The 27,728-nt window shown below is 45.3% G+C and overlaps 1 protein-coding gene across 1 annotated transcript in view; it reads left to right on the top strand.

Annotated features, from left to right (window-relative positions):
- The first annotated feature begins 3,416 nt into the window (after positions 1–3,416).
- The window catches only part of gtpbp6 (GTP binding protein 6 (putative)), a 37,913-nt gene continuing 13,601 nt past the window's right edge, over positions 3,417–27,728 (top strand). Inside the window, exons 1-9 of the mRNA XM_065009405.1 lie at positions 3,417–4,172; positions 4,901–5,038; positions 5,216–5,286; positions 5,411–5,541; positions 9,795–9,865; positions 10,867–11,025; positions 16,621–16,829; positions 17,658–17,806; positions 22,104–22,256. Coding sequence (XP_064865477.1) covers positions 3,695–4,172; positions 4,901–5,038; positions 5,216–5,286; positions 5,411–5,541; positions 9,795–9,865; positions 10,867–11,025; positions 16,621–16,829; positions 17,658–17,806; positions 22,104–22,256 — 1,559 coding nt within the window. The 5' untranslated portion in view covers positions 3,417–3,694. The remainder of the gene's footprint in view (positions 4,173–4,900; positions 5,039–5,215; positions 5,287–5,410; positions 5,542–9,794; positions 9,866–10,866; positions 11,026–16,620; positions 16,830–17,657; positions 17,807–22,103; positions 22,257–27,728) is intronic.

Raw genomic sequence — 27,728 nt, 5'->3', positions numbered from 1 at the left:
CTTTAATACAGGACTAGTAAAGACCCAGTACACTACTTTAATACAGGACTAGTAAAGACCCAGTACACTACTTTAATATAGGACTAGTAAAGACCCAGTACACTACTTTAATACAGGACTAGTAAAGACCCAGTACACTACTTTAATATAGGACTAGTAAAGACCCAGTACACTACTTTAATACAGGACTAGTAAAGACCCAGTACACTACTTTAATACAGGACTAGTAAAGACCCAGTACACTACTTTAATACAGGACTAGTAAAGACCCAGTACACTACTTTAATACAGGACTAGTAAAGACCCAGTACACTACTTTAACACAGGACTAGTAAAGACCCAGTACACTACTTTAACACAGGACTAGTAAAGGACTAGTAAAGACCCAGTACACTACTTTAATACAGGACTAGTAAAGGACTAGTAAAGACCCAGTACACTACTTTAATACAGGACTAGTAAAGACCCAGTACACTACTTTAATACAGGACTAGTAAAGACCCAGTACACTACTTTAACACAGGACTAGTAAAGACCCAGTACACTACTTTAATACAGGACTAGTAAAGACCCAGTACACTACTTTAATACAGGACTAGTAAAGACCCAGTACACTACTTTAATACAGGACTAGTAAAGACCCAGTACACTACTTTAACACAGGACTAGTAAAGACCCAGTACACTACTTTAACACAGGACTAGTAAAGGACTAGTAAAGACCCAGTACACTACTTTAATACAGGACTAGTAAAGGACTAGTAAAGACCCAGTACACTACTTTAATACAGGACTAGTAAAGACCCAGTACACTACTTTAATACAGGACTAGTAAAGACCCAGTACACTACTTTAACACAGGACTAGTAAAGACCCAGTACACTACTTTAATACAGGACTAGTAAAGACCCAGTACACTACTTTAATACAGGACTAGTAAAGACCCAGTACACTACTTTAATACAGGACTAGTAAAGACCCAGTACACTACTTTAATACAGGACTAGTAAAGGCCCAGTACACTACTTTAATACAGGACTAGTAAAGACCCAGTACACTACTTTAATATAGGACTAGTAAAGACCCAGTACACTACTTTAATACAGGACTAGTAAAGACCCAGTACACTAGTTTAATACAGGACTAGTAAAGACCCAGTACACTACTTTAACACAGGACTAGTAAAGACCCAGTACACTACTTTAATACAGGACTAGTAAAGACCCAGTACACTAGTTTAATACAGGACTAGTAAAGACCCAGTACACTACTTTAACACAGGACTAGTAAAGACCCAGTACACTACTTTAATACAGGACTAGTAAAGACCCAGTACACTACTTTAATACAGGACTAGTAAAGACCCAGTACACTACTTTAATATAGGACTAGTAAAGGACTAGTAAAGACCCAGTACACTACTTTAACACAGGACTAGTAAAGACCCAGTACACTACTTTAATACAGGACTAGTAAAGACCCAGTACACTAGTTTAATACAGGACTAGTAAAGACCCAGTACACTACTTTAACACAGGACTAGTAAAGACCCAGTACACTACTTTAATACAGGACTAGTAAAGACCCAGTACACTACTTTAATACAGGACTAGTAAAGACCCAGTACACTACTTTAATACAGGACTAGTAAAGACCCAGTACACTACTTTAATATAGGACTAGTAAAGGACTAGTAAAGACCCAGTACACTACTTTAACACAGGACTAGTAAAGACCCAGTACACTACTTTAATACAGGACTAGTAAAGACCCAGTACACTACTTTAATACAGGACTAGTAAAGACCCAGTACACTACTTTAATACAGGACTAGTAAAGACCCAGTACACTACTTTAATACAGGACTAGTAAAGACCCAGTACACTACTTTAATATAGGACTAGTAAAGGACTAGTAAAGACCCAGTACACTACTTTAACACAGGACTAGTAAAGACCCAGTACACTACTTTAATACAGGACTAGTAAAGACCCAGTACACTAGTTTAATACAGGACTAGTAAAGACCCAGTACACTACTTTAACACAGGACTAGTAAAGACCCAGTACACTACTTTAATACAGGACTAGTAAAGACCCAGTACACTACTTTAATACAGGACTAGTAAAGACCCAGTACACTACTTTAATACAGGACTAGTAAAGACCCAGTACACTACTTTAATATAGGACTAGTAAAGACCCAGTACACTACTTTAATACAGGACTAGTAAAGACCCAGTACACTACTTTAATACAGGACTAGTAAAGGTACACTACTTTAATACAGGACTAGTAAGACCCAGTACACTACTTTAATACAGGACTAGTAAAGACCCAGTACACTACTTTAATACAGGACTAGTAAAGACCCAGTACACTACTTTAATACAGGACTAGTAAAGACCCAGTACACTACTTTAATACAGGACTAGTAAAGACCCAGTACACTACTTTAATACAGGACTAGTAAAGACCCAGTACACTACTTTAATATAGGACTAGTAAAGGACTAGTAAAGACCCAGTACACTACTTTAACACAGGACTAGTAAAGACCCAGTACACTACTTTAATACAGGACTAGTAAAGACCCAGTACACTACTTTAATACAGGACTAGTAAAGACCCAGTACACTACTTTAATACAGGACTAGTAAAGACCCAGTACACTACTTTAATACAGGACTAGTAAAGACCCAGTACACTACTTTAATACAGGACTAGTAAAGACCCAGTACACTACTTTAATATAGGACTAGTAAAGACCCAGTACACTACTTTAATACAGGACTAGTAAAGACCCAGTACACTACTTTAATACAGGACTAGTAAAGACCCAGTACACTACTTTAATACAGGACTAGTAAAGACCCAGTACACTACTTTAATACAGGACTAGTAAAGACCCAGTACACTACTTTAATACAGGACTAGTAAAGACCCAGTACACTACTTTAATATAGGACTAGTAAAGGACTAGTAAAGACCCAGTACACTACTTTACTGAAGACATGTATCATTAAATATGAATGATTTTACAGTGGGTGCTGCAGCACTGTCAGCACCCCTACTTCCTACGGCTATGATCACATCTGTCATGATCCTTTTTAATAGTGGATGACTTTACTCACATACAAACTGTGGATGGAAACGTGGTTTATGTGACAATCTGGAGTGGCCTACATAGGAATGAAATAATCATGGAAGCTTCTTATATTAGAACGACTGCTTTTTATCATTTTACCAGGAAGCTGTGTCCAGAAGCACTTCAGTCGGTGTGATGCAAATAACATGGCTAACACCCTGGTTTTAATGTCTGTGGTTGGCTGAGGTATTGCGCCTTCTCTGCCACACTTTGTCCACCAGGAGATGCTGTCTGCTTTCAGAAACATAAATAAAGCATGTGATACCGGAAATGTCTAGTCGACATGTGCAGCTTCAAAACAACACCAGCACATTATTTGAGACCTTTTCCATAAGTCGCTTCTGTTATCAGAATGGATTGCATTTTCAGCACTGATTCAATATTGCGAAAAGGTTTTGTAGCTAATTTCCTAGAACTGTAGTAATAATGCGTTGTTTTGGTCTCACTCACTTCCCAGTGACATTGTTAGTGGCAACGTTAGCTGGCTAACGGTAGCTAGCTAGTTCGCTACATAGCTAGGCTACTAGCTAACGTTAGGAAACCGTTATCATGTCAACCATAAAGTATTGTATGTTAGGTAACAATGTATTTACACGTTTATTCCCCAAAAGGACCTATTCATGGTGTGTACAGTTGAAGCATCAGCAGTTTTACTGCGCAGAGAACTGGCTTAAGTTACCAACAAGTTATACATGCCATCAGAGATCACATCATGTCAATCAATCATATCAGTATATCTCACAATATGGGCTTCAACGTCACAGAGCTACAACAGTGTCATGGCAGACATCTATCCCCTTGCAACACAGACGCTTTTCACTGTCAACATACCAGCTGAAAATTAGGGATGACGACCATACCCCAGGACATGAAAGCCTGGGCAGTGAGGAGGACGATTATATAGATGACAGTGAGATAGATGAGCTGTTTCAGCACCAGATCCCTATGGTCGGAGAGGGAGACCACCGTATCTTCATCGTCCATCCTGATGTGAAATGGGGAAGCAGGAAGCAGTACCTTACCACAGGTTAGTGGAAACTCAGGAGCTGGCCATTAAACCATGTACGGCAGTTATGTCATTTAGGGTGGGTATCATTTGTGGAATGTTCCAACAGGAATCTGTTTTAAAAAACTTCGTAACGTACAAGGTTGCCAACAAACAACGCATACAGAGTGGCTTGATCAATTCAACCAGTTGACGAATAGGCATCAACTCACCACGTAGCTTGTTCTTAATGTTTGTCCATCGGCTACCAGAGTGAGGACAGACATTTTCTGGAATAAACGTGGTTTGTGAAAAACTTAAATGAAATAGCCCACTCCCTACCCGGTATCTTATTCTGCCGCTATACAACTTTGTATACGTTGTTTGTTGACAACCTTGTTATTTACAAAGTTTTTGGAACAGATTCCTATTGGAATGTTCCACAAATGATACCACATTTACATTTACATTTAAGTCATTTAGCAGACGCTCTTATCCAGAGCGACTTACAAATTGGTGCTTTCACCTTATGACATCCAGTGGAACAGCCACTTTACAATAGTGCATCTAGGTCTTTTAAGGGGGGGGGGGGGGGAGGGGGAGAAGGATTACTTTATCCTATCCTAGGTATTCCTTAATGACATAATGAGTTCCAAATGACACCCTGTTTCCCGGAGTCCTCCTATGGACCTTAGTCAAAAATAGAACATTGTACAGGGTGTAGGAGGCCATTTGGGACGAAGCGGTTCTGTCACGTGTCTCTTTCACAGCCAATCTGATGATGGCGGAGGCAGTGGGTTTGGTCAACACTCTACACAACTGGAGTGTCATCGACAAGATCATCCTCTCCACCAAGACACCAGAGAAAAAGATGATCTTTGGCAAAGGCAACTTCCAGACGCTCACAGGTCTGCCTGTTTTAACCCCGTAACTTACCCTCGCCCTAACCCTGTTTCATGAAGTCTGTTCTCTCTCCCTGACACAATTTGACAGGCAATGTTTGGTGATATGTAATGTGAGTCACTATTTAGCATTACTGTATTGAGTCCAGAATCCTATTGTGATTTTTTTATTTTTTTTCCCAGAGAGAATCAGAAGAACTCCGGGAGTAACTGCTGTGTTTGTCAACGTGGAGCGTCTGTCCCCTGCCTCCGAGGTGAGAGTGGGAGACGAGAGCTTTACCCATATGCACTACAGTGTGGATTGAGTCTTTAATAGACCTGTCACAATATGGCATATGGCTGCATAGACTTGACTCTGATAGTATGTTTTCCTTTCAGAAAGAGTTTGAGGAGGCGTGGGGGGTGAAGGTGTTTGACAGATACTCTGTGGTTCTCCATATCTTCCGTTGTAATGCCAGAACCAAGGAGGCCAAGCTACAGGTCTCCCTGGCTGAGATTCCACTGCTCAGGTAGCGTCCTAGTATTTCACCTATATATCACCCAAGTATTCATACTAATGTAATACAATGTATAAAGTCAGAAAGGTAGAGGCGAAGCGAGAGGGATTACTGAGCCCAAAATCTGTCGCGCACCAATCTAGGAGATTTTGTATGGAGGTCAATGAATGGCGAATTTGGTTAACAGAAATTGGAGTGGCTTATTTGCTAGGAGTGGCTTATTTGCTAGGAGTGGCTTATTTGCTAGGAGTGGCTTATTTGCTAGGAGTGGCTTATTTGCTAGGAGTGGCTTATTTGCTAGGAGTGGCTTATTTGCTAGGAGTGGCTTATTTGCTAGGAGTGGCTTATTTGATCGAATAGAAGTTCCGTGATGATTAGGTTGTTACGAGTGTACTGATATAAGTAGGACACAAACATCTTGGTAGGGCTGTCCCCGAAAGAAGAAGAAGAAGAAACATCTTGGTAGGGCTGTCCCCGAAAGAAGAAGAAGAAGAAAAAACATCTTGGTAGGGCTGTCCCCGAAAGAAGAAGAAGAAGAAACATCTTGGTAGGGCTGTCCCCGAAAGAAGAAGAAGAAAAAACATCTTGGTTGACCGAAAGTCGTCTATTCTTTCAACCAATCGATTGCTCAACATTTTTAAACATGTATTTTACCATATATAGACACGGCCAATTTGTTTTAATATGATCAACGATGTGCATTGAGTTTGTCTGATGCTTTAAGCTTACTGTTTGATGCCTCGAGGGCGCCAGAGTTCGAGATACCCAGAAGAATAAAACCTTAACCTGACCCAACTATTCTGCTCCTGCTGCCTCTCTCCGATTCTGCCATTACTCTCCTGAAGTTGACGCTAATAGTCTACACGAGGAGTCGGCAACCTTTCTCATGTGGAATGACAATATATCTGACCATTTCTACCGATCTGCGTGCCAGTTATGGTTTTCATATGCACATTTTTTCATTTTTCATTTAATTTATAATACATTTGGTATCTTCAAATCATTGTCATGTGGTTTTAAATTCTATCCAAATGAATTACTTAAAAATCATACAATGTGATTTTCTGGATTTTTGTTTTAGATTCCGTCTCTCACAGTTGAAGTGCACCTATGATAAAAATTACAGACCTATCTTCCGAAAAAACTCTTAAAGACCTAGTAATATTGTACATCAATAGCAGTCAATATTAATCGTCACCTTATTTCAGTCTCATCTGAAAGTTGTAAATTCTTGGTTATCTTCACGAACCCTGGCTAACAAGTTGAATCAGCAATACAAAATTGGGTTTAATTATTTATTTACTAAATACCTAACTAATCACACAGAATTACATATACACAGAATGAATCATAAATTGATTACAAATTATGTCATGAAGGAAAACGTCCCTGGCGGACGGAACAGATATGACTACGCAAAGAAAGTGGGCTGGGTTTGAGTGAAAGAGCGGGAAGACTGAAGAACAAAGGGAGAAGCGATGTCTCTATCGGGCCGTAGGCAACTACTCTATCGTAAATACAGAATCTTATGCATTCTAAATTACCGCCCATTTGGGAAAGGAAAATATATTTACTCTGAGCTGCGTTTCAATAGGTTGGTGGTAGATGGAAGGCCGTGTTGCCCAACAGAGTCCTTTGTCCTTTGAAGAGTGTCTCTGAACGGGAACGGAATACGTTGTAGTGTCGTCGTTGGGTGGTAGACGGGATACTCTGTCTTTCCTCTCCTAGCCCACGTTTATAGCGGCTGATAACTAGAATCTGAATCTGATAACTATAATGTGTAGACTTTCCACTGTACCGTTTATGTCATCCTATCATTGATGAGAATGTCTCAGATGACAACCGAACTGACATCATACTCATTAAGTACCAACGCATACGTTCAACTGGTTGGATTGAACCATGTTCAGCACTATATACACTGCTCAAAAAAATAAAGGGAACACTTAAACAACACAATGTAACTCCAAGTCAATCACACTTCTGTGAAATCAAACTGTCCACTTAGGAAGCAACACTGATTGACAATACATTTCACATGCTGTTGTGCAAATGGAATAGACAACCGGTGGAAATTATAGGCAATTAGCAAGACACCCCCAATAAAGGAGTGGTTCTGCAGGTGGTGACCACAGACCACTTCTCAGTTCCTATGCTTCCTGGCTGATGTTTTGGTCACTTTTGAATGCTGGCGGTGCTTTCACTCTAGTGGTAGCATGAGACAGAGTCTACAACCCACACAAGTGGCTCAGGTAGTGCAGCTCATCCAGGATGGCACATCAATGCGAGCTGTGGCAAGAAGGTTTGCTATGGCTGTCCCATTGTTTAAAAGACATAAGGACCCAGGTTTATGGTTCCCTTCCAGATACCGCCTGACTGTCCCATTGTTTAAAAGACATAAGGACCCAGGTTTATGGTTCCCTTCCAGATACCCCCTGACTGTTCCATTGTTTAAAAGACATAAGGACCCAGGTTTATGGACGGTTCCCTTCCAGATACCCCCTGACTGTCCCATTGTTTAAAAGACATAAGGACCCAGGTTTATGGACGGTTCCCTTCCAGATACCCCCTGACTGTTCCATTGTTTAAAAGACATAAGGACCCAGGTTTATGGACGGTTCCCTTCCAGATACCCCCTGACTGTCCCATTGTTTAAAAGACATAAGGACCCAGGTTTATGGACGGTTCCCTTCCAGATACCCCCTGACTGCCCCATTGTTTAAAAGACACAAGGACCCAGGTTTATGGACGGTTCCCTTCCAGATACCCCCTGACTGTCCCATTGTTTAAAAGACATAAGGACCCAGGTTTATGGACGGTTCCCTTCCAGATACCCCCTGACTGTCCCATTGTTTAAAAGACATAAGGACCCAGGTTAATGGACGGTTCCCTTCCAGATACCCCCTGACTGTTCCATTGTTTAAAAGACATAAGGACCCAGGTTTACGGTTCCCTTCCAGATACCCCCTGACTGCCCCATTGTTTAAAAGACATAAGGACCCAGGTTTATGGTTCCCTTCCAGATACCCCCTGACTGTCCCATTGTTTAAAAGACATAAGGATGCAGGTTTATGGTTCCCTTCCAGATACCCCCTGACTGCCCCATTGTTTAAAAGACATAAGGACCCAGGTTTATGGTTCCCTTCCAGATACCCCCTGACTGCCCCATTGTTTAAAAGACATGTAATGTGGCAGAGTATATTGACTCCTTTCTCAACCCCTTATCTCAGAAGCATCCCAGTTATGTAAAGGATACTATGAATGTGTCAATAAGAAGCATCTCATCTATGTAAAGGATACTATGAATGTGTCAATAAGAAGCATCCCATCTATGTAAAGGATACTATGAATGTGTTAATAAGGAGAATCCCATCTATGTAAAGGATACTATGAATGTGTTAATAAGGAGCATCCCATCTATGTAAAGGATACTATGAATGTGTTAATAAGGAGCATCCCATCTATGTAAAGGATACTATGAATGTGTCAATAAGAAGCATCCCATCTATGTAAAGGATACTATGAATGTGTCAATAAGGAGCATCCCATCTATGTAAAGGATACTATGAATGTGTCAATAAGGAGCATCCCATCTATGTAAAGGATACTATGAATGTGTCAATAAGGAGCATCCCATCTATGTAAAGGATACTATGAATGTGTCAATAGGAAGCATCCCATCTATATAAAGGATACTATGAATGTGTCAATAAGAAGCATCCCAGTTACAGGGGACTGCCATTTCTGGGACCACCTCACCTATTGGTAAAAATGGTATCTTGGTTTGAACAAGAGGGTCATAAAATGAGTAAGCTAATTGTCTATGTGCCTGTCCACTCTGTACTCCTTGTGGGTAAACAGATTATTTTCCCCTTACCTAACCTTATGCCTAACCTTTACCCTAACCTTAAATTAAGACCAAAAAGCAAATGTTTATTAATGTGAATTTTGACTTTGTAGCTGTGGTAACTAGTGAAACTCGTTGTGCCTGTTGTTCACACACACAGCATGGTTTTTCCTAATCTGAGCCTCCTCCCGACTGCCTTCCAAGACATTTCTTTTCATTGTTAAAGCGGCTGTTAGAGTATCTGGTAAATATAATGGATAATATGTGGTAAAGTGGATTTTTCCAGTATGTGATCCACAGCACCAACTAGTGTAATTTTAATGCACCTCCATTGAAACTGATTCTTAACTGTTTTGAACACTGAAATACTATTGAACATGGTGTTTTCCAACATGTACACAATGTGTTCTTCTGACAGATCCCGTTTGAGAAATGAAGTGGCCAACTTGGACCAGCAGGGTGGGGGCTCCAGATACATTATGGGTTCAGGTAAGCCTACAGTAACCTGTGGATGTCTCTGCTTCCTCACAAATCAAATCAAATTTTATTTGTCACATACACATGGTTTAGCAGGTGTTAATGCGAGTGTAGCGAAATGCTTGTGCTTCTAGTTCCGACAATGCAGTAATAACCAACGAGTAATCTAACTAACAATTCCAAAACTACTACCTTATATACACAAGTGTAAAGGGATAAAGAATATGTACATAAAGATATATGAATGAGTGATGGTACAGAGCAGCATAGGCAAGATACAGTAGATGGTATCGAGTACAGTATATACATATGAGATGAGTATGTAAACAAAGTGGCATAGTTAAAGTGGCTAGTGATGCATGTATTACATAAAGATGCAGTAGATGATATAGAGTACAGTATATACGTATGCATATGAGATAAATAATGTAGGGTATGTAAACATTATGTTAAGTAGCATTGTTTAAAGTGGCTAGTGATATATAACTCACTGTAAGTTAGTCTGTATATAAGAGCACCGGTTAAATTCCTTTGTCTAGGTGACTAACCCCTCCCTCCCTGTCTCTAGGTGACTAACCCCTCCCTCCCTGTCTCTAGGTGACTAACCCCTCCCTCTCTGTCTCTAGGTGACTAACCTCTCCCTCTCTGTCTCTAGGTGACTAACCCCTCCCTCTCTGTCTCTAGGTGACTAACCCCTCCCTGTCTCTAGGTGACTAACCCCTCCCTCCCTGTCTCTAGGTGACTAACCCCTCCCTCTCTGTCTCTAGGTGACTAACCTCTCTGTCTCTAGGTGACTAACCCCTCCCTCTCTGTCTCTAGGTAACTAACCCCTCCCTCTCTGTCTCTAGGTGACTAACCCCTCCCTGTCTCTACGTGACTAACCCCTCCCTCCCTGTCTCTAGGTTACTAACCCCCTAACCCCTCTCTCCCTGTCTCTAGGTTACTAACCCCCTAACCCCTCTCTCCCTGTCTCTAGGTTACTAACCCCCTAACCCCTCTCTCCCTGTCTCTAGGTGAGACGCTGATGGAGGTACAGCAGAGAGTTTTGCAGGAGAGAGAGCTAAAGATCTGCTCTGCTCTGCAACTTCTGAGGAGGAAGAGACACCTGCTCCGCTCCCAACGCAAAAACAGAGACTTCCCCATCATCTCTGTTATGGGCTATACCAACTGTGGTGAGAGGCGGGGTTATGGACTATACCAACTGTGGTGAGAGGCAGGGTTATGGGCTATACCAACTGTGGTGAGAGACAGGGTTATGGGCTATACCAACTGTGGTGAGAGACGGGGTTATGGGCTATACCAACTGTGGTGAGAGACGGGGTTATGGGCTATACCAACTGTGGTGAGAGACAGGGTTATGGGCTATACCAACTGTGGTGAGAGACAGGGTTATGGGCTATACCAACTGTGGTGAGAGACAGGGTTATGGACTATAACAACTGTGGTGAGAGACAGGAGTTATGGGCTATACCAACTGTGGTGAGAGACGGGGCTATGGGCTATCCCCATTAGTTCCTGTCAAGGCAGCAGCTACTCTTCCTGGGGTTTATTATGGATCCCCATTAGTTCCTGTCAAGGCAGCAGCTACTCTTCCTGGAGTTTATTATGGACCCCCATTAGTTCAGGCAGCAGCTACTCTTCCTGGGGTTTATTAAGGATCCCCATTAGTTCAGGCAGCAGCTACTCTTCCTGGGGTTTATTATGGATCCCCATTAGTTCCTGCCAAGGCAGCAGCTACTCTTCCTGGGGTTTATTATGGATCCCCATTAGTTCCTGTCAAGGCAGCAGCTACTCTTCCTGGGGTTTATTATGGATCCCCATTAGTTCAGGCAGCAGCTACTCTTCCTGGGGTTTATTATGGATCCCCATTAGTTCAGGCAGCAGCTACTCTTCCTAGGGTTTATTATGGATCCCCATTAGTTCCTGTCAAGGCAGCAGCTACTCTTCCTGGGGTTTATTATGGATCCCCATTAGTTCAGGCAGCAGCTACTCTTCCTGGGGTTTATTATGGATCCCCATTAGTTCAGGCAGCAGCTACTCTTCCTGGGGTTTATTATGGATCCCCATTAGTTCAGGCAGCAGCTACTCTTCCTGGGGTTTATTATGGATCCCCATTAGTTCAGGCAGCAGCTACTCTTCCTGGGGTTTATTATGGATCCCCATTAGTTCAGGCAGCAGCTACTCTTCCTGGGGTTTATTATGGATCCCCATTAGTTCAGGCAGCAGCTACTCTTCCTGGGGTTTATTATGGATCCCCATTAGTTCCTGCCAAGGCAGCAGCTACTCTTCCTGGGGTTTATTATGGATCCCCATTAGTTCCTGCCAAGGCAGCATCTGCTCTTCCTGGGGTTTATTATGGATCCCCATAAGTTCCTGCCAAGGCAGCAGCTACTCTTCCTGGGGTTTATTATGGATCCCCATTAGTTCCTGTCAAGGCAGCAGCTACTCTTCCTGGGGTTTATTATGGATCCCCATTAGTTCCTGCCAAGGCAGCAGCTACTCTTCCTGGGGTTTATTATGGATCCCCATTAGTTCCTGCCAAGGCAGCAGCTACTCTTCCTGGGGTTTATTAGGGATCCCCATTAGTTCAGGCAGCAGCTACTTTTCCTGGGGTTTATTATGGATCCCCATTAGTTCCTGCCAAGGCAGCAGCTGCTCTTCCTGGGGTTTATTATGGATCCCCATAAGTTCCTGCCAAGGCAGCAGCTACTCTTCCTGGGGTTTATTATGGATCCCCATTAGTTCCTGCCAAGGCAGCAGCTACTCTTCCTGGGGTTTATTATGGATCCCCATTAGTTCCTGTCAAGGCAGCAGCTACTCTTCCTGGGGTTTATTATGGATCTCCATTAGTTCCTGCCAAGGCAGCAGCTACTCTTCCAGGGGTTTATTATGGATCCCCATTAGTTCCTGCCAAGGCAGCAGCTACTCTTCCTGGGGTTCATTATGGATCCCCATTAGTTCCTGTCAAGGCAGCAGCTACTCTTCCTGGGGTTTATTATGGATCCCCATTAGTTCCTGCCAAGGCAGCAGCTACTCTTCCTGGGGTTTATTATGGAACCCCATTAGTTCCTGCCAAGGCAGCAGCTACTCTTCCTGGGGTTTATTATGGATCCCCATTAGTTCCTGCCAAGGCAGCAGCTACTCTTCCTGGGGTTTATTAGGGATCCCCATTAGTTCAGGCAGCAGCTACTTTTCCTGGGGTTTATTATGGATCCCCATTAGTTCCTGCCAAGGCAGCAGCTACTCTTCCTGGGGTTTATTATGGATCCCCATTAGTTCCTGTCAAGGCAGCAACATTAAGGAAGTTATAAACCATTTTAAAAACATTATAATACATTTCACAACAGATTTCACAATACATTAAGTGTGTTCCCTCAGACCACTACTCTACAATACATTAAGTGTGTTCCCTCAGACCTCTACTCTACAATACATTAAGTGTGTTCCCTCAGACCACTACTCTACAATACATTAAGTGTGTTCCCTCAGACCACTACTCTACAATACATTAAGTGTGTTCCCTCAGACCACTACTCTACAATACATTAAGTGTGTTCCCTCAGACCACTACTCTACAACACATTAAGTGTGTTCCCTCAGACCACTACTCTACAATACATTTAGTGTTCCCTCAGACCACTACTCTACTACCACATATCTACAATACATTAAGTGTTCCCTCAGACCATTACTCTACAATACATTAAGTGTATTCCCTCAGACCACTACTCTACAATACATTAAGTGTGTTCCCTCAGACCACTACTCTACAATACATTAAGTGTTCTCTCAGACCACTACTCTACAATACATTAAGGGTTCTCTCAGACCACTACTCTACAATACATTAAGGGTTCTCCCTCAGACCACTACTCTACAATACATTAAGTGTGCTCCCTCAGACCACTACTCTACAATACATTAAGTGTTCCCTCAGACCACTACTCTACTACCACATATCTACAATACATTAAGTGTTCCCTCAGACCACTACTCTACAATACAATACATTCAGTGTGTTCCCTCAGACCACTACTCTACTATACATTAAGTGTGTTCCCTCAGACCACTACTCTACAATACATTAAGTGTGTTCCCTCAGACCACTACTCTACAATACATTAAGTGTGTTCCCTCAGACCACTACTCTACAATACATTAAGTGTGTTCCCTCAGACCACTACTCTACAATACATTAAGTGTATTCCCTCAGACCACTACTCTACAATACATTAAGTGTGTTCCCTCAGACCACTACTCTACAATACATTAAGTGTGTTCCCTCAGACCACTACTATGTAGTCATGGCTCTATGTAGTACTGTGCTCCTCCCGTAGTCTGTTCGGGTTGTGGGGACTGTGTAGTCATGGCTCTATGTAGTACTGTGCTCCTCCCGTAGTCTGTTCTGGATGTGGGGACTGTGTAGTCATGGCTCTATGTAGTACTGTGCTCCTCCCGTAGTCTGTTCTGGATGTGGGGACTGTGTAGTCATGGCTCTATGTAGTACTGTGCTCTTCCCGTAGTCTGTTCTGGTTGTGGGGACTGTGTAGTAATGGCTCTATGTAGTACTGTGCTCCTCCCATAGTCTGTTCTGGATGTGGGACTGTGTAGTCATGGCTCTATGTAGTACTGTGCTCCTCCCGTAGTCTGTTCTGGATGTGGGACTGTGTAGTAATGGCTCTATGTAGTACTGTGCTCCTCCCATAGTCTGTTCTGGTTGTGGGGACTGTGTAGTCATGGCTCTATGTAGTCATGGCTCTATGTAGTACTGTGCTCCTCCCATAGTCTGTTCTGGATGTGGGGACTGTGTAGTCATGGCTCTATGTAGTACTGTGCTCCTCCCGTAGTCTGTTCTGGATGTGGGGACTGTGTAGTAATGGCTCTACGTAGTCATGGCTCTATGTAGTCATGGCTCTATGTAGTACTGTGCTCCTCCCATAGTCTGTTCGGGTTGTGGGGACTGTGTAGTCATGGCTCTATGTAGTACTGTGCTCCTCCCGTAGTCTGTTCTGGATGTGGGGACTGTGTAGTAATGGCTCTATGTAGTACTGTGCTCTTCCCATAGTCTGTTCGGGTTGTGGGGACTGTGTAGTCATGGCTCTATGTAGTACTGTGCTCTTCCCATAGTCTGTTCGGGTTGTGGGGACTGTGTAGTCATGGCTCTACGTAGTACTGTGCTCTTCCCATAGTCTGTTCGGGTTGTGGGGACTGTGTAGTCATGGCTCTATGTAGTACTGTGCTCTTCCCGTAGTCTGTTCTGGTTGTGGGGACTGTGTAGTCATGGCTCTATGTAGTACTGTGCTCCTCCCATAGTCTGTTCTGGATGTGGGGACTGTGTAGTCATGGCTCTACGTAGTCATGGCTCTACGTAGTACTGTGCTCCTCCCATAGTCTGTTCTGGTTGTGGGGACTGTGTAGTCATGGCTCTACGTAGTCATGGCTCTATGTAGTACTGTGCTCTTCCCGTAGTCTGTTCTGGTTGTGGGGACTGTGTAGTCATGGCTCTATGTAGTCATGGCTCTATGTAGTACTGTGCTCCTCCCGTAGTCTGTTCTGGATGTGGGGACTGTGTAGTCATGGCTCTATGTAGTACTGTGCTCCTCCCGTAGTCTGTTCTGGTTTTGGGGACTGTGTAGTCATGGCTCTATGTAGTACTGTGCTCTTCCCGTAGTCTGTTCTGGTTGTGGGGACTGTGTAGTCATGGCTCTATGTAGTCATGGCTCTATGTAGTACTGTGCTCCTCCCGTAGTCTGTTCTGGATGTGGGGACTGTGTAGTCATGGCTCTATGTAGTACTGTGCTCTTCCCGTAGTCTGTTCTGGTTGTGGGGACTGTGTAGTCATGGCTCTATGTAGTACTGTGCTCTTCCCGTAGTCTGTTCTGGTTGTGGGGACTATGTAGTCATGGCTCTATGTAGTCATGGCTCTACGTAGTACTGTGCTCCTCCCATAGTCTGTTCTGGTTGTGGGGACTGTGTAGTCATGGCTCTACGTAGTCATGGCTCTATGTAGTACTGTGCTCTTCCCGTAGTCTGTTCTGGTTGTGGGGACTGTGTAGTCATGGCTCTATGTAGTCATGGCTCTATGTAGTACTGTGCTCCTCCCGTAGTCTGTTCTGGATGTGGGGACTGTGTAGTCATGGCTCTATGTAGTACTGTTCTCCTCCCGTAGTCTGTTCTGGTTTTGGGGACTGTGTAGTCATGGCTCTACGTAGTCATGGCTCTATGTAGTACTGTGCTCCTCCCATAGTCTGTTCTGGTTGTGGGGACTGTGTAGTCATGGCTCTATGTAGTCATGGCTCTATGTAGTACTGTGCTCCTCCCGTAGTCTGTTCTGGTTGTGGGGACTGTGTAGTCATGGCTCTATGTAGTCATGGCTCTATGTAGTACTGTGCTCCTCCCGTAGTCTGTTCTGGATGTGGGACTGTGTAGTCATGGCTCTATGTAGTACTGTGCTCCTCCCGTAGTCTGTTCTGGATGTGGGACTGTGTAGTCATGGCTCTATGTAGTACTGTGCTCCTCCCGTAGTCTGTTTCCAGGTGTTTGATGCCATTCCATTTGCTCCGTTCCGGACATTATTATGAGCCGTTTTTGATTTTGCACAAGTGTTTTACCCACCTGTTGTTGCTAAATATGATATATAATATAAATGGCTTCATCAGCATTTACCCACTTCTTTACTGACTATTACACCTCCAGAAGCACTTATTTAATATCTAATCAAAATATAGTCCCTGTTCATTCCTGTTAAACTCCTATCCCTCCTCCAGGTAAGACGACTCTGATCAAGGCGTTGACTGGTGACGCTGCGCTGCAGCCTAGAGATCAGCTGTTCGCCACGCTGGACGTCACGGTGCACGCCGGCACGCTGCCTAGTCACATGACTGTGCTTTACGTGGACACCATCGGCTTCCTGTCCCAGCTTCCCCACCGGCTCATAGACTCCTTCTCCGCCACGCTGGATGATGTCACTCACTCTGTATGTTACAACGGGGTTTTCAATTTCAAAATGTTTACAGTTCATCCATAGTGTTACATTTTCCCTTCACTGGAACTAAGGGGCCTAACCATAACCATGAAAAACAGCCCCAGACCATTATTCCTCCTCCACTATGGGACAGGTAGCGTTCTCCTGGCATCTGCCAAACCCAGATTCGTCCGTCAGACTGCCAGATGGTGAAGAGTGATTCATCGCTCCAGAGAACGTGTTTCCACTGCTCCAGAGTCCAATGGCAGCGAGCTTATCACCACTCCAGCCGACGCTTGGTATTGCACATGGTGATCTTAGGCTTGTGTGCGGCTGCTCTGCCATGGAAACCCATTTCATGAAGCTCCCAACGAAAGGTTCTTGTGCTGACGTTGCTTCCAGAGGCAGTTTGGAACTCGGTCGTGTTGCAACCGAGGACAGACTATTATTCCGCTCTACGCACTTCAGGACTCGCCGGTCCAGTTCTGTGAGCTTGTGTGGCCTACCACTTCACGACTGAGCCGTTGTTTCCCCTAGACGTTTCCACTTCACATTAACACCACTTACAGTTGACCTGGGCAGCTCTAGCAGGGCAGAAATTTGACGAACTGACTTGTTGGAAAGATGGCATCCTGTGACGATGCCACGTTGAAAGTCACTGAGCTTTTCAGTAAGGCCGTTCTACTGCCAATGTTTGTCTATGGAGATCGCATGGCTGTGTGCTCGATTTTACACACCAGTCAGCAACAGGCGTGGCTGAAATAGCAGAAACCAATCATTTGAAGGGGTGTCCACATACTGCTGTATAGATAGTGTTCTTTCTCCTCGTTCTGTCCCCAGGACCTGATAGTCCATGTGAGAGACATCAGCCACCCAGAGACTGTGAACCAGAAGGAGAATGTGTTGAATGTCCTGAGGAACCTTCAGATCCCAGACAGACTGCTGAGCTCCATCGTAGAAGTCCATAATAAGATAGATCTGGTGGACAGGTGAGGAGAATAACATTCACATACAGTTTTGTACAGCTAACCTTGTGGGGACACACAATTCAGACCCATTCAAAATCCTATTTTCCCTGAACATAACCCGTACCCTAACCCGTACCCTAATCCTAACCTTAAACTGAAAGTCTAACCTTAAACCCAATCATAGCTCCTAACCCTAAAACTAACCCTATCGCCTAACCCTAAAACTAACCCTAGCGCCTAACCCTAGATCCTAACCCTAAAACTAACCTTAGGTCCTAACCCTAAACCCAACCCTAGCTCCTAACCCTAAAACTAACCCTAGCTCCTAACCCTTAAACTAACCCTAGCTCCTAACCCTAGCTCCTAACCCTAAACCCAACCCTAGCTCCTAACCCTAGCTCCTAACCCTAACCCTAAACCCAACCCTAGCTCCTAACCCTTAAACTAACCCTAGCTCCTAACCCTAAACCCAACCCTAGCTCCTAACCCTAAACCCAACCCTAGCTCCTAACCCTAACCCTAAACCCAACCCTAGCTCCTAACCCTAACCCTAAACCCAACCCTAGCTCCTAACCCTAACCCTAAACCCAACCCTAGCTCCTAACCCTAAACCCAACCCTAGCTCCTAACCCTAGCTCCTAACCCTAACCCTAAACCCAACCCTAGCTCCTAACCCTTAAACTAACCCTAGCTCCTAACCCTAAACCCAACCCTAGCTCCTAACCCTAAACCCAACCCTAGCTCCTAACCCTAAACCCAACCCTAGCTCCTAACCCTAAACCCAACCCTAGCTCCTAACCCTAGCTCCTAACCCTAACCCTAAACCCAACCCTAGCTCCTAACCCTGAACATAATTCTAATTCTAACCTTGACCCTAAACCCCACTATTCTTGTGGGGACTTTTGGTCCACAAGTAGTTAGAACAGTTAGAACACACTCAAACACTTCAGTAAGATGCTAAATGAAGTATGTTGAGGGGAGGAACTAAAGTCTGTTGAGGGGAGGAACTAAAGTCTGTTGAGGGGAGGAACTAAAGTCTGTTGAGGGGAGGAACTAAAGTCTGTTGAGGGGAGGAACTAAAGTCTGTTGAGGGGAGGAACTAAAGCATGTTGAGGGGAGGAACTAAAGTCTGTTGAGGGGATGGAACTAAAGTCTGTTGAGGGGAGGAACTAAAGTCTGTTGAGGGGATGGAACTAAAGTCTGTTGAGGGGAGGAACTAAAGTCTGTTGAGGGGAGGAACTAAAGTCTGTTGAGGGGAGGAACTAAAGCATGTTGAGGGGAGGAACTAAAGTCTGTTGAGGGGAGGAACTAAAGTCTGTTGAGGGGAGAAACTAAAGTCTGTTGAGGGGAGGAACTAAAGTCTGTTGAGGGGATGGAACTAAAGTCTGTTGAGGGGAGGAACTAAAGCATGTTGAGGGGAGGAACTAAAGTCTGTTGAGGGGAGGAACTAAAGCATGTTGAGGGGAGGAACTAAAGTCTGTTGAGGGGAGGAACTAAAGTCTGTTGAGGGGAGGAACTAAAGTCTGTTGAGGGGAGAAACTAAAGTCTGTTGAGGGGAGGAACTAAAGTCTGTTGCGGGGAGGAACTAAAGTCTGTTGAGGGGAGGAACTAAAGTCTGTTGAGGGGAGGAACTAAAGTCTGTTGAGGGGAGGAACTAAAGCCTGTTGAGGGGAGGAACTAAAGTCTGTTGAGGGGAGGAACTAAAGTCTGTTGAGGGGAGGGACTAAAGTCTGTTGAGGGGAGGAACTAAAGCCTGTTGAGGGGAGGAACTAAAGTCTGTTGTTGGGATGGAACTAAAGTCTGTTGAGGGGAGGAACTAAAGTCTGTTGTTGGGATGGAACTAAAGTCTGTTGAGGGGAGGAACTAAAGTCTGTTGAGGGGAGGAACTAAAGTCTGTTGAGGGGAGGAACTAAAGTCTGTTGTTGGGATGGAACTAAAGTCTGTTGAGGGGAGGAACTAAAGCCTGTTGAGGGGAGGAACTAAAGTCTGTTGTTGGGATGGAACTAAAGTCTGTTGAGGGGAGGAACTAAAGTCTGTTGCGGGGAGGAACTAAAGTCTGTTGAGGGAAGGAACTAAAGTCTGTTGTGGGGAGGAACTAAAGTCTGTTGAGGGGAGGAACTAAAGCCTGTTGAGGTGAGGAACTAAAGTCTGTTGTTGGGATGGAACTAAAGTCTGTTGAGGGGAGGAACTAAAGCCTGTTGAGGGGATGGAACTAAAGCCTGTTGAGGGGATGGAACTAAAGTCTGTTGAGGGGAGGAACTAAAGCCTGTTGAGGGGAGGAACTAAAGCATGTTGAGGGGAGGAACTAAAGCCTGTTGAGGGGATGGAACTAAAGTCTGTTGAGGGGAGGAACTAAAGTCTGTTGAGGGGAGGAACTAAAGCCTGTTGAGGGGATGGAACTAAAGTCTGTTGAGGGGAGGAACTAAAGTCTGTTGTTGGGATGGAACTAAAGTCTGTTGAGGGGAGGAACTAAAGTCTGTTGTTGGGATGGAACTAAAGTCTGTTGAGGGGAGGAACTAAAGCCTGTTGAGGGGAGGAACTAAAGTCTGTTGAGGGGAGGAACTAAAGTCTGTTGTTGGGATGGAACTAAAGTCTGTTGAGGGGAGGAACTAAAGTCTGTTGAGGGGAGGAACTAAAGTCTGTTGAGGGGAGGAACTAAAGTCTGTTGAGGGGAGGAACTAAAGTCTGTTGAGGGGAGGAACTAAAGTCTGTTGAGGGGAGGAACTAAAGTCTGTTGAGGGGAGGAACTAAAGTCTGTTGTTGGGATGGAACTAAAGTCTGTTGAGGGGAGGAACTAAAGCCTGTTGAGGGGATGGAACTAAAGTCTGTTGAGGGGAGGAACTAAAGTCTGTTGAGGGGATGGAACTAAAGTCTGTTGAGGGGAGGAACTAAAGTCTGTTGAGGGGAGGAACTAAAGTCTGTTGAGGGGAGAAACTAAAGTCTGTTGAGGGGAGGAACTAAAGTCTGTTGAGGGGAGGAACTAAAGTCTGTTGAGGGGAGGAACTAAAGTCTGTTGTTGGGATGGAACTAAAGTCTGTTGAGGGGAGGAACTAAAGTCTGTTGAGGGGAGGAACTAAAGTCTGTTGTTGGGATGGAACTAAAGTCTGTTGAGGGGAGGAACTAAAGTCTGTTGAGGGGATGGAACTAAAGTCTGTTGAGGGGAGGAACTAAAGCATGTTGAGGGGAGGAACTAAAGTCTGTTGAGGGGAGGAACTAAAGCATGTTGAGGGGAGGAACTAAAGTCTGTTGAGGGGAGGAACTAAAGTCTGTTGAGGGGAGAAACTAAAGTCTGTTGAGGGGAGGAACTAAAGTCTGTTGCGGGGAGGAACTAAAGTCTGTTGAGGGGAGGAACTAAAGTCTGTTGAGGGGAGGAACTAAAGTCTGTTGAGGGGAGGAACTAAAGCCTGTTGAGGGGAGGAACTAAAGTCTGTTGAGGGAGGAACTAAAGTCTGTTGAGGGGAGGGACTAAAGTCTGTTGAGGGGAGGAACTAAAGCCTGTTGAGGGGAGGAACTAAAGTCTGTTGTTGGGATGGAACTAAAGTCTGTTGAGGGGAGGAACTAAAGTCTGTTGAGGGGAGGAACTAAAGTCTGTTGAGGGGAGGAACTAAAGTCTGTTGAGGGGAGGAACTAAAGTCTGTTGTTGGGATGGAACTAAAGTCTGTTGAGGGGAGGAACTAAAGCCTGTTGAGGGGAGGAACTAAAGTCTGTTGTTGGGATGGAACTAAAGTCTGTTGAGGGGAGGAACTAAAGTCTGTTGAGGGGAGGAACTAAAGTCTGTTGAGGGGAGGAACTAAAGCCTGTTGAGGGGAGAAACTAAAGTCTGTTGAGGGGAGGAACTAAAGCCTGTTGAGGGGAGGAACTAAAGTCTGTTGAGGGGAGAAACTAAAGTCTGTTGAGGGGAGGAACTAAAGCCTGTTGAGGGGAGGAACTAAAGTCTGTTGAGGGGAGGAACTAAAGCCTGTTGAGGGGAGAAACTAAAGTCTGTTGAGGGGAGGAACTAAAGCCTGTTGAGGGGAGGAACTAAAGCCTGTTGAGGGGAGGAACTAAAGTCTGTTGTGGGGAGGAACTAAAGTCTGTTGAGGGGAGGGACTAAAGTCTGTTGAGGGGAGGAACTAAAGCCTGTTGAGGGGATGGAACTAAAGCCTGTTGAGGGGAGAAACTAAAGCCTGTTGAGGGGAGGAACTAAAGCCTGTTGAGGGGATGGAACTAAAGCCTGTTGAGGGGAGAAACTAAAGTCTGCCAGATGTATATGTGACTATGCTGTTTATCCATATATAAGTTCTTATCATTCATTACATGGATATGTTGTCCTCCTCAGCTATGAGCTCTCTGAGCCCAACAGCCTGCCTATCTCTGCTCTGAGAGGACAGGGTCTGGAGGAGCTGAAGATAGTCGTAGAAGAAGCTATAATGAGATCTACAGGGAAACAGGTCCTGACTCTCCCTGTGGATCTCAGCAGCTCCCAGTTAAGGTAAGGTTAAAACTATTGGAATCAAGCCACATACTGTGAGTGACTGCAACTATACTGTAGCAGTCACTTTGAACAACCTTATTCATATGACATTACATGTCCACTTCTTCTGATTTTTCTTCTTCTGATTCTTCTTCTTCAGTATATACAGTAAGTACGGTGAATTCAGAAAGTATTCAGACCCCTTGACTTTTTCCACATTGTTACGCTGCAGCCTTATTCTAATATGGATTTTTTTTTAAGTAAAATTCTCAGCAATCCACACACAGTACCCCATAATGATGAAGTGAAAACAGGTTTTTAGATTTTTTTTTTGCAAATGTATTCAAAACGTAAAACAGAAATACCTTATTTACATAAGTATGCATAAGTAGAATGAATTGTCCGTAGAGCTCCGAGACAGGATGTGTAAAGGCACAGATCTGGGGAAGGGTACCAAAACATTTCTGCAGCATTGAAGATCCATCATTGGAAGAAGTTTGTAACCACCAAGACTCTTCCTAGAGCTGGCCGCCCAGCCAAACGGAGCAATCAGGGGAGAAGGGCCTTGGTCAGGGAGGTGACAGAGCTCCAGAGTTCCTCTGTGGAGATGGGAGAACCTTCTAGAAGGACAACCATCTCTGCAGCACTCCACCAATCAGGCCTTTATGGTAAAGTGCCCAGTTGGAAGCCAGTCCTCAGTAAAATGCACATGACAGCCCACTTGGAGTTTGGCGTTCTATTATAAAGGCTGTCACGGTAACAAGCGTTCTATTATAAAGGCTGTCATGGTAACAAGCGTTCTATTCTAAAGGCTGTCATGGTAACAAGCTTTCTATTATAAAGGCTGTCATGGTAACAAGCGTTCTATTCTAAAGGCTGTCATGGTAACAAGCTTTCTATTATAAAGGCTGTCATGGTAACAAGCGTTCTATTATAAAGGCTGTCGTGGTAACAACCATTCTATTATAAAGGCTGTCATGGTAACAAGCGTTCCATTGTAAAGGCTGTCGTGGTAACAAGCGTTCTATTATAAAGGCTGTCGTGGTAACAAGCGTTCTATTATAAAGGCTGTCATGGTAACAAGCATTCTATTATAAAGGCTGTCATGGTAACAAGTGTTCTATTATAAAGGCTGTCATGGTAACAAGCGTTCTATTATAAAGGCTTTCATGGTAACTGCAATATTAGTGTATTGTTTTTCTCAAGACTTGAGTGTCATTTGCAGTAAAGTCTAGGCAACAAATCATTTACATTTAAGTCATTTAGCAGACGCTCTTATCCAGAGCGACTTACAAATTGGATAACTATGGGTGGTAGCTAGTCCAGTTCAGGTATTGCATGGTCTGGCCAGCTATGGGTGGTAGCTAGTCCAGTTCAGGTATTGCATGGTCTGGCCAGCTATGGGTGGTAGCTAGTCCAGTTCAGGTATTGCATGGTCTGGCCAGCTATGGGTGGTAGCTAGTCCAGTTCAGGTATTGCATGGTCTGGCCAGCTATGGGTGGTAGCTAGTCCAGTTCAGGTATTGCATGGTCTGGCCAGCTATGGGTGGTAGCTAGTCCAGTTCAGGTATTGCATGGTCTGGCCAGCTATGGGTGGTAGCTAGTCCAGTTCAGGTATTGCATGGTCTGGCCAGCTATGGGTGGTAGCTAGTCCAGTTCAGGTATTGCATGGTCTGGCCAGCTATGGGTGGTAGCTAGTCCAGTTCAGGTATTGCATGGTCTGGCCAGCTATGGGTGGTAGCTAGTCCAGTTCAGGTATTGCATGGTCTGGCCAGCTATGGGTGGTAGCTAGTCCAGTTCAGGTATTGCATGGTCTGGCCAGCTATGGGTGGTAGCTAGTCCAGTTCAGGTATTGCATGGTCTGGCCAGCTATGGGTGGTAGCTAGTCCAGTTCAGGTATTGCATGGTCTGGCCAGCTATGGGTGGTAGCTAGTCCAGTTCAGGTATTGCATGGTCTGGCCAGCTAGTCCAGTTGGTAGCAAAATAGGTAGCAGATGGGTGGACTAGTCCAGTTCAGGTATTGCATGGTCTGGCCAGCTATGGGTGGTAGCTAGTCCAGTTCAGGTATTGCATGGTCTGGCCAGCTATGGGTGGTAGCTAGTCCAGTTCAGGTATTGCATGGTCTGGCCAGCTATGGGTGGTAGCTAGCCTCCTGTTGCCTCCAGTTCAGGTATTGCATGGTCTGGCCAGCTAATGGGTGGTAGCTAGTCCAGTTCAGGTATTGCATGGTCTGGCCAGCTATGGGTGGTAGCTAGTCCAGTTCAGGTATTGCATGGTCTGGCCAGCTATGGGTGGTAGCTAGTCCAGTTCAGGTATTGCATGGTCTGGCCAGCTATGGGTGGTAGCTAGTCCAGTTCAGGTATTGCATGGTCTGGCCAGCTATGGGTGGTAGCTAGTCCAGTTCAGGTATTGCATGGTCTGGCCAGCTATGGGTGGTAGCTAGTCCAGTTCAGGTATTGCATGGTCTGGCCAGCTATGGGTGGTAGCTAGTCCAGTTCAGGTATTGCATGGTCTGGCCAGCTATGGGTGGTAGCTAGTCCGGTTCAGGTATTGCATGGTCTGGCCAGCTATGGGTGGTAGCTAGTCCGGTTCAGGTATTGCATGGTCTGGCCAGCTATGGGTGGTAGCTAGTCCGGTTCAGGTATTGCATGGTCTGGCCAGCTATGGGTGGTAGCTAGTCCAGTTCAGGTATTGCATGGTCTGGCCAGCTATGGGTGGTAGCTAGTCCAGTTCAGGTATTGCATGGTCTGGCCAGCTATGGGTGGTAGCTAGTCCAGTTCAGGTATTGCATGGTCTGGCCAGCTATGGGTGTAGCTAGTCCAGTTCAGGTATTGCATGGTCTGGCCAGCTATGGGTGGTAGCTAGTCCAGTTCAGGTATTGCATGGTCTGGCCAGCTATGGGTGGTAGCTAGTCCAGTTCAGGTATTGCATGGTCTGGCCAGCTATGGGTGGTAGCTAGTCCAGTTCAGGTATTGCATGGTCTGGCCAGCTATGGGTGGTAGCTAGTCCAGTTCAGGTATTGCATGGTCTGGCCAGCTATGGGTGGTAGCTAGTCCAGTTCAGGTATTGCATGGTCTGGCCAGCTATGGGTGGTAGCTAGTCCAGTTCAGGTATTGCATGGTCTGGCCAGCTATGGGTGGTAGCTAGTCCAGTTCAGGTATTGCATGGTCTGGCCAGCTATGGGTGGTAGCTAGTCCAGTTCAGATGAAACATGGTCTGGCCAGCTATGGGTGGTAGCAAATCCAGTTCAGATGAAACATGGTCTGGCCAGCTATGGGTGGTAGCAAAATAGGTACAGATGAGGACAATGCACTCCAGCACTTTACAGATGGCATTTCGACTGTTGAATGGCCTCCTGTTGAATGGCCTCCTGTTGAATGGCCTCCTGTTGAATGGCCTCCTGTTGAATGGCCTCCTGTTGAATGGCCTCCTGTTGAATGGCCTCCTGTTGAATGGCCTCCTGTTGAATGGCCTCCTGTTGAATGGCCTCCTGTTGCCTCCTGTTGAATGGCCTCCTGTTGAATGGCCTCCTGTTGAATGGCCTCCTGTTGAATGGCCTCCTGTTGAATGGCCTCCTGTTGAATGGCCTCCTGTTGAATGGCCTCCTGTTGAATGGCCTCCTGTTGAATGGCCTCCTGACAGTGCAGTTCCATGTCTCTGTCATTATTAACTGCCAGTGGGGAGGGCTCATGGTGAAGTCTGCCTATCGAAGATAGTTCTGGGAGCTTCAGGATGGCTTTGACATTGAGGAGGTGCAATTCTTATCATATGTGAAGGCCCAGTAAGTTGATGGCATTTCTTGTCAATGAGTGTTGTGTTGGTTGATTGTTATGCCTGCCTTATGAGCTTGTTATCATATGTGGTTGCATTCTCCCCATACACCATAATATCACCAAGTTGACATGTACGGCAACTCCAGGGCAGACGTGTAGTCAGAGCATGGCTGGACCGACTGGCAAGTGTTTTCACTGACATCTTCAACCTCTCCCTGACCGAGTCTGTAATAGCCTACATGTTTCAAGCCGACCACCATAGTCCCTGTTCCCAAGGAAACCTGCTGCTGCCTTCCACCGCTCAGTCAGACTGCTCTATCAAATCATAGACTTAATTATAATATAAGAAACACACAGAAATATGAGCCTTAGGTTATATTCTTTCCTTTCATTAGAGCCTCCCAGTTGTTGAGCTAGGGAGAGGGTGTCAGGGTTGTCTATAGAGCCTCCCAGTTGTAGAGCTAGGGGGAGGGAGTCAGGGTTGTCTATAGAGCCTCCCAGTTGTAGAGATAGGGAGAGGGTGTCAGGGTTGTCTATAGAGCCTCCCAGTTGTAGAGATAGGGGGAGGGTGTCAGGGTTGTCTATAGAGCCTCCCAGTTGTAGAGCTAGGGGGAGGGTGTCAGGGTTGTCTATAGAGCCTCCCAGTTGTAGAGCTAGGGAGAGGGAGTCAGGGTTGTCTATAGAGCCTCCTAGTTGTAGAGCTAGGGAGAGGGTGTCAGGGTTGTCTATAGAGCCTCCCAGTTGTAGAGCTAGGGGGAGTGTGTCAGGGTTGTCTATAGAGCCTCCCAGTTGTAGAGCTAGGGGAGGGTGTCAGGGTTGTCTATAGAGCCTCCCAGTTGTAGAGCTAGGGAGAGGGAGTCAGGGTTGTCTATAGAGCCTCCCAGTTGTAGAGCATTGAAGGTCCCCAAGAACACCGCCTCCATCTAGGGAGAGGGAGTCAGGGTTGTCTATAGAGCCTCCCAGTTGTAGAGCTAGGGAGAGGGAGTCAGGGTTGTCTATAGAGCCTCCCAGTTGTAGAGATAGGGAGAGGGTGTCAGGGTTGTCTATAGAGCCTCCCAGTTGTAGAGCTAGGGGGAGGGAGTCAGGGTTGTCTATAGAGCCTCCCAGTTGTAGAGATAGGGAGAGGGTGTCAGGGTTGTCTATAGAGCCTCCCAGTTGTAGAGATAGGGAGGGTGTCAGGGTTGTCTATAGAGCCTCCCAGTTGTAGAGCTAGGGGAGGGTGTCAGGGTTGTCTATCCAGCCTCCCAGTTGTAGAGCTAGGGAGAGGGAGTCAGGGTTGTCTATAGAGCCTCCCAGTTGTAGAGCTAGGGAGAGGGTGTCAGGGTTGTCTATAGAGCCTCCCAGTTGTAGAGCTAGGGGAGTGTGTCAGGGTTGTCTATAGAGCCTCCCAGTTGTAGAGCTAGGGGTCAGGGTGTCAGGGTTTGGGTGTCTATAGAGCCTCCCAGTTGTAGAGCTAGGGAGAGGGAGTCAGGGTTGTCTATAGAGCCTCCCAGTTGTAGAGCTAGGGAGAGGGTGTCAGGGTTGTCTATAGAGCCTCCCAGTTGTAGAGCTAGGGGGAGGGTGTCAGGGTTGTCTATAGAGCCTCCCAGTTGTAGAGCTAGGGAGAGGGTGTCAGGGTTGTCTATAGAGCCTCTCAGTTGTAGAGCTAGGGGGAGGGTGTCAGGGTTGTCTATAGAGCCTCCCAGTTGTAGAGCTAGGGGAGGGTGTCAGGGTTGTCT

The sequence above is a fragment of the Oncorhynchus nerka genome, linkage group LG24 (assembly GCF_034236695.1).
Source record: "Oncorhynchus nerka isolate Pitt River linkage group LG24, Oner_Uvic_2.0, whole genome shotgun sequence".
Classification (NCBI taxonomy): Eukaryota; Metazoa; Chordata; class Actinopteri; order Salmoniformes; family Salmonidae; genus Oncorhynchus; species Oncorhynchus nerka.
The sequence above is the reverse complement of the archived record's forward strand: the minus strand, read 5'-3'. Positions and strand labels throughout refer to the sequence as shown.